The sequence below is a fragment of the Diabrotica virgifera genome, chromosome 8 (genome assembly GCF_917563875.1).
Source record: "Diabrotica virgifera virgifera chromosome 8, PGI_DIABVI_V3a".
NCBI lineage: Eukaryota > Metazoa > Arthropoda > Insecta > Coleoptera > Chrysomelidae > Diabrotica > Diabrotica virgifera.
The window spans coordinates 46,760,175-46,767,433 of record NC_065450.1 but is presented as its reverse complement, the minus strand read 5'-3'; the positions used below and the strand labels follow the sequence as shown (position 1 = coordinate 46,767,433).

The following is a 7,259-nucleotide window of genomic DNA, read 5'->3' as shown; positions in this document are numbered from 1 at the left end:
TTGTGATCGTTACGCCCACTTTTGAGACTCATCTTGAAATCTTAAAGAAAGTTTTTGAAAGATTGAAAGAAGCGAACTTGACAGTTAATCTATTAAAGTGTAAGTTTTGTCGTCCTTCTTTAAAATATTTAGGATATGTTGTAGATCAGTTTGGACTCAGAACTGATCCAGATAAGGTTTCTACGATATGTGATTTCCCTGTTCCCAGGACTACTACTCAAGTGAGACGTTTCTTAGGAATGACTAATTATTATCGTCGTTTTTTAGTTAATTATGCAACTTTAGCAACCCCTATTTCTAATCTGTTGCGTGATAGGAAAAAAGGTCAGAATATTGTTTGGAATGCAGACGCTCAAATGTCCTTCGAGCAAATTAAAGTAGCTTTAACTACTGCCCCTGTGCTAAGTAGTCCTGATTTTACTAAAACTTTCTATCTCATGTGTGATGCTAGTAATGTAGGAACGGGATGTGTATTGTTCCAGATTGAGGATGGTTTGGAACACCCTATTGCTTATATGAGTAAGAAGTTCAACAAAAATGAACAAAAATTTTCAACCACTGAGAAAGAATTATTAGCTATTTTGCATGGAGTAGAACACTTTAGGTACTATTTGGATGGTCGTTTTTTCTATGCTGTGACCGATCACTCAGCACTAGTTTGGCTTAAAAATTTGAAGACTCCTTCTTCTAGGTTAGCTCGTTGGATTATTCGTCTGTCCGCTTTTGATTTTGAAGTTGTTCATCGTAAAGCTTCTGGTACTGTTGTAGCTGATGCATTGTCTAGAGTTCATGATGTCAATCTATTGGATTTGTCACAATTGAAAATTGACAAATGGTACCGTCAGATGATCAGTAATGTTATAGAGGATCCAGATAAATACCCTACTTATAAGGTTGAAAATGGCCTTCTGTACAAACATCTTTTTAATCGCTTTGATCTTCTTTCTTCTCAGTCCAACTGGAAAATAGTTGTACCAAATGCCCATCGTTCTGAAGTCATTTCTCAATTTCATGATGATCCTACTGCAAGTCATCTTGGCGTATATAAAACTTTAGCTCGTGTATCAGAGTTGTATTATTGGCCTAAGATGCGAAAAACTATTCACAATTATGTTCGTAAATGTCAAGTATGTGCTGCTTGTAAACCTTCAAATCTCCCTCAAGCTGGTTTGATGGGTTCGTATAGAAATATTAATCATCCATTTCAGATGGTGTCATGTGATCTGTTAGGTCCTTATCCTCGTTCTAAAAATGATAACTCATTCGTGTTTGTTATTGTGGATTGGTTTACGAAATTTTCATTAGTTCAGCCTTTGTCTAAAGCTACTTCAAGAGCTGTATGTAGATTTTTAGAGAATCATGTTTTTCTTATTTTTGGAGCTCCACAAATTGTGTGTTGTGATAATGGTAAGCAATTTACCTCTACCATGTTTAAGAATCTTATGTCTAAGTATTCTGTTCAGGAAATTTTTTATAATGCGAATTTCCATCCCCAAGTTAATCACACAGAACGTGTAAACAAGTCCATCGTTACTGCTATACGTTCGTATTGTCACGAAAATCATCGTACTTGGGATGAAAACATACATCAGATAGGTCAAGCTATTCGCCTATCCAAGCATGAAATAACCGGACAAACACCATCATTTTTGGTTTTTGCTCGTCAAGTTCCAATAAGTGGAGACTTTTATGGTAAAATTCATGAAAACGCTGATAATCTATGGTCAGTTGAAAGTAAGATTCATCGTTTGGAAGATACTCAAGTCATGCCAAAGATTTTTGAAGATGTCAGAAAACGTATCAAGAACTCGTATGTAAAGTCTAAAGCTCGTTATGATTTGCGAAAAAGGAATATTCAGTTTCATGTTGGAGATGCTGTTTGGAAGAAGAATTTCCAAAAGTCCGACAAAAGTAATTATACTGCAGCTAAACTGTTGCCAAAGTATGTTCCTTGTGTAATAACTCGGGTTATTAGTCCATTAGTATATGAGCTTAAATCGCGAGATGGAACACGTCTGGGTAGATGGCATATTTCTACTTTGCGCCCAGATACTACGGGTTTTGATGACTCTGATAGTTCTGTGCATGATGGTGATAACAATGATGATAAATATGATGAGTCTTCTGACTCCTCTGTTTAGTAATAGAGTTATTGTCTTGTAAATGGTACACATTTTTCCATTTAGGTTGAATTTGTGAACCTTTATTTTTGAGTGGTTATTTTGTTTTTGTCTTTGTTGAATATATGTATTTCACTTTGTTAATTACTAATACAAACCGGATACAATGAAAGTTTAGTATGTGTTGATGTAGTTTCTATTGAAATAAGTAGTTAATGATAAGTATTATGACAAGCTTAGAACTTAGTTGTCCGTAATTTTTCAGTTCTCTTTCTATTCTGGTTTTTGTTGTTCTTTTAATTACTTACTTCTTAAGTTAATAGTTACAACTTCCATTCGTTAAGAGAATACTGAAGTCATTTTGTTGTTGCGGTCAAGTTCACGACAGTATAGTTTGGTAAAGCTGTTGAGCTTAGTCATAATTCTAATGTTAGTTTTGTTCAAACGATAAATGGTTGATTTTATGTATCCCATTTAGTTAGTTGGTGCAAAGGAATTATATTCATAATTTTGATTTACTTTGGTAGGTAAATAGAACATTAAGTTGGTGTATATGAAATTGTTGTCTGTAAATCTGTAAGATTTTCATGGAAACTTCTGCTTTCTGGCTTCCTAATTCAAGACTTTCGTGTCTTTAGCTATGATCCAGTTGTTAAGTGAAACTTCCTTAAGCATTTTATAGGTGTATGGTAGTGGTCACCTTATTTGACCTATTCTATTGTACTTTTAATTGTTAGCTCTCAGTACACAATACCTTAAGTTGTGTTTTAACTTCTGATAAGTTTAAGTCAGTAAAAGATACAACGTGTTATGGTAAACATTTCATAACCCCAAATTTAGTTATGTATGTAGATATTTTGGTTGTAGTGACCTGATATATGTACGTATACATATATATTTTTGTAAGTTCACCGCTGTTATAAATGGTTTTGTAGGAATTTCGGTGAGAAGGATATAATATGTAGTAACTTAGGGTTGTCCTAATATATATATATATATATATATATATATATATATATATATATATATATATATATATATATATATATATATATATATATATATATTAGGGTGGTCCTTATTTATAAGGAAAAAAATTTTTTTTCGAATTTTTTAGAAATTATTTGCCAGAATGTACCTTTATATAAGACATGAAAATATAACAAATTTCAGCTCAATCGGTTAATATTAACACGTGCCGCATCGATGCTAAAGTTGTGAGATTCAATGTAAGGCAGTTATTACCTATAAGAACGACAATGTACGCGTACGCTCGACTGTAAACATAAAATTACGCATTTTTTTTAAACTTTAGTATAAAAACATACTAATTAAAATGAAAACGTAAAATAAAGATATAGTTTATCCTAATACTATATTTTTTATTTATTGAAATGATACATCCACTTCAGATACATATTTTGGATTTAAGTAAGCCTCCTTTTGTGGCGACTGGGAACTCTCTCCGGTACTCCTGAACAACCTGAATAAAAAAAAATAATATTGAATGTGTTTTCTGAACCTAGCCTATATAATGTGTTCAAGAAAAAAATAACAAAAAATTAAATTTATCTACTCTACGTCATATTATGTATCAGTTTTTAGTTTGTGAAAACTGTCATTATAGATAGCAGTTCGTGAAGGATTTAAAGTGTGCGTGAAGTACCTGTGTATTTTAAATGGGACTAACTGCTAAGAAAAAAATAACAAAAAATTAAATTTATCTACTCTACGTCATATTATGTATCAGTTTTTAGTTTGTGAAAACTGTCATTATAGATAGCAGTTCGTGAAGGATTTAAAGTGTGCGTGAAGTACCTGTGTATTTTAAATGGGACTAACTTTTTCACACACTTTCAATGGGTTTTTCACACACTTTCATATAATCAAATATCCTTAACTTTCGCGTTGTCATGGTGATGACATAATGAGCAATAAATTACAACAAAAATTTTGACAGTTTTGTGGTTTGAAAGAAATTAGAATTTTTAAATGTCAAAGTTCTAAAAATTGTAAATAGAATTGAAATGAATTCCAGTGACGAAGAGTTACAGTTTTTTGATTTATTTATCGTAGAGTAGATAAAATATTGTATGAAACTGTGCGTGAAGTACTTTTTGCGAACTTACGCGATGTAGAGCACTCGCTATCGCTCGTACTCTAAGTATCGCGTGCGTTCGCAAAAAGCATACTTCACGAACTGTTTCATAAATAACTATTGTTTATACATACTACATACCTGTATCAAAAATTGTTTTTGATGTTCATTTTTCGTCATTTTTTCATTGTAATCCTCAATCAACTTGACTCCTCTTTCTGCAATATCATTTGTACATTTTAAGGTTGAAATGATATTTTTTCCTGTGCGATAATCCTCTCTGTTTTCCCAATTCAGCGGATCGTCCTGAAGAAATTCAACACAAATACCGAATCGTTTAAATAACTGAAGTGAATTGGCGGACAATAATTCAGTTGGTAGATCTTTTTGAACAAAATTTTGGACATCTCGGATTTGCAACGATAGTTTTTTCTCAATGACTTCTGTCTCTTCATTTTCTTCTTCTTTTTCATTCACAGTCTCTATGTTTTTACTTGCACATTCCATAATTTTTTGAGCCATTCTAATTTTTTCAACTCTCTCAATTCTATCGTCAAATATTGCCATGGCAGCACACTCTTCACTTAGATACCATAAATGGTTTAAAAATTTTGTTATTGCAATGGTTGCAATGTTTTCATTAATATTTTTAAATATAACCAATTTTCTCAAAAAATATATATCATTTAGGGGAGCTCCTGTAGTATTCGTTGCTGAAAACCAGGCCTCTACATAACAGTATACAACGAAAACGCAAATTTCTGCATTCAGTTTGGAATTATCCTTTCTCATTTTCATTTGATCGCGAAATAAAAAAAGTTTTAAACAATAAATCGCTTTAGCCATCCATCTCGCTAAATGATATGCACCGGGGGCCCTAAAACTCACATTTGTTTTATCTCCCAAAAAAATGAGCGTCAATTGCAAAAACTCTTTGTAGTCATCACGTGGTTGCTCTTCTGCAAGTTTCTGTTTCACAAAATAAATAATTTCGGGCGCTACATCTTTCAGTGCATTATAAACGGCTTCATCGCTGGTATAATCTAAAAATTTCATTTTATCAATATTCTTCCAGTTTTCTTTAAGTGCTTTGAATTGAGCAATTTCAGGGCCGGATGTTACAATTGCTTTTGTCCTCGTGAATACACCAGCCAAAACGACCTCAAATATATGGTGTCGGCATGGAAGCCACAAAATATCTCGCCCTAACCTTTGTTGAAGCAGAACTGCAGCTCCTTTTATACGTCCAGTGTTTGATGCTGTAGTATCAAAACAAAAGGCTTGAATTTTTTCGGTTAAATTCCATTCATCAGTGATATGGAACACAGCAGAGCAAACTTCCGATCCTGCTGATGATGCAATTCCAGGTACTCCTAATAATTGTTCAAAATCTAAACCAACCGCGATCACAGGAAGCCGATCAATTTTCTCATTTTTTGTGATATCAGGCAATAATTTGGAATCCCAATGCACTTCAATAAAATTTGCATCATTTCCTACCGATTTTATTGATGAATATTTTATTTTCCGCAAAATCTCTCTATTTCTTTTGATAGACGATCTATTGAGAACAAACTCGGTGATATCTATATTAAGAGCTTCTAGGACGGCAGAAATAATATGCATTGCATCCCTGTCACTCACTTTACATTTGTCCAAGGCAGCGGCCAGGCGAGGTGTCATTAACGTCTTTCGTCCTCTCTTGTTTGAAGATGGACCCTGTTGAGATTCCGATATGAAATATATGTCATCTTCACTGTTGTCTTGATTTATCACTTTTTTCTGTGAATCTTCGTGTTCTTTATCTTCCATTTCAAAATGTCCAATCGAACAACTAGAATTTTCCAACAAATCTTCTTTTCTTTTCAACTCTGCAGCTGTGCGTTCTTCTTTCCGCTTTTCCTTACGTAATAATTTGATATCTACTCCCAACATACAACCTACTCTACCTTTCTCCCTTTGCTTAATTAAAAATTCTCTATCTTCGGCGATTTTAATCTCATTTAACGCATTTAAGGTGGCAATATCGAAAAGGTTGTCTAAAGCTTCTTTAAAATCATTTTCTTTTTCTCTCTGCCGTTCAGTATCTCTATTTTTAGATTTTTCTAAATTTCTGACATTATCGTACAAAGATTTTAATTTCAAAATACAGTTTGAACGGTTTTGAACTGGGATTCTTGCTTTTTTCCAAAAAACGACCACTTCATCAATAACTAAAGCACTGCTGTCATTAAGATTTAAATTTACCACTCTCATGTTATAAAAAAGTACACTCAAAACATCTCGTTTACATGGTAATTTACTACCGCAGATTTGATTTTTCATCACTCCAACTAGATAAATATTGTTCCGCAAAGTGGACATTTCAGCACTTTTATCAATTACTTATATAGCACGTCTTTTCTTATGCACTTCAAGTACGAAACTAAAACGAATGTAGCATTGAACAAATAATATGTAAAAACAAAATTGACTTGTCGAGACTTGTAGTCGCGCTTGTAGCGAATTCGAACGCACTTGGCGCCGACTCGTCGTAGCATGTTAGACAGTCAGATGCATGAAACTTCAAGGCCAATGCGGCACGTGTTAATATTATCGGATTGAGCTGAAATTTTGTATTTTTAATGTTTTGGTGTAACTGAACAAAATTACAAATAATTTTGAAAAAATATGAACTTTCGAAAATAAGGACCACCCTAATATATATATATATATATATATATATATATATATATATATATATATATATATATATATATATATATATTTATTTTTAGCATCTCATGACGTCCCCCCATGTTAAACTGTAGTCTCTCGTGGCGTCCAGGTCTTCGTGGACTCCGATATACGGTTGCCACGAGGACTTTCCCTAAAATTTATCGCAAATGAAAGGTACCACTTCCTACAATGCTTGCACAAAATATTGGCCGGACGTCCCCAGTCACGTTATCTGTATAATAATATACACATTACTTGGAGAAATTGCCGTCAGGCGCGCCATGTTCGCTTGCTGTATATCTAAAATCACTTTAACGGTTTTG

At 33.2% G+C, this 7,259-nt stretch overlaps 1 protein-coding gene across 1 annotated transcript; it reads right to left on the bottom strand.

Moving 5' to 3' along the window:
* Positions 1–3,476: 3,476 nt before the first annotated feature.
* LOC126889950 (uncharacterized) lies at positions 3,477–6,906 on the bottom strand. The gene is made up of 2 exons (XM_050658706.1): positions 4,360–6,906; positions 3,477–3,603 (listed from the first exon to the last, which is right to left on the bottom strand). Exons 1-2 carry the CDS (start codon positions 6,580–6,582, stop codon positions 3,529–3,531), a joined length of 2,298 nt encoding a protein of 765 aa, XP_050514663.1. The 5' UTR covers positions 6,583–6,906; the 3' UTR covers positions 3,477–3,528.
* Between the last annotated feature and the right edge of the window lie 353 nt (positions 6,907–7,259).

What these genes read in the sequence shown, in the direction of transcription:
- LOC126889950 (XM_050658706.1), bottom strand. Translation starts at nt 6,582, where the DNA reads ATGTCCACTTTGCGGAACAATATTTATCTAGTTGGAGTGATGAAAAAT. An exon ending in AAAAACAATTTTTGATACAG is followed by an intron (nt 3,604 to 4,359) that starts GTATGTAGTATG and finishes TTTTTTATTCAG; the next exon opens with GTTGTTCAGGAGTACCGGAG.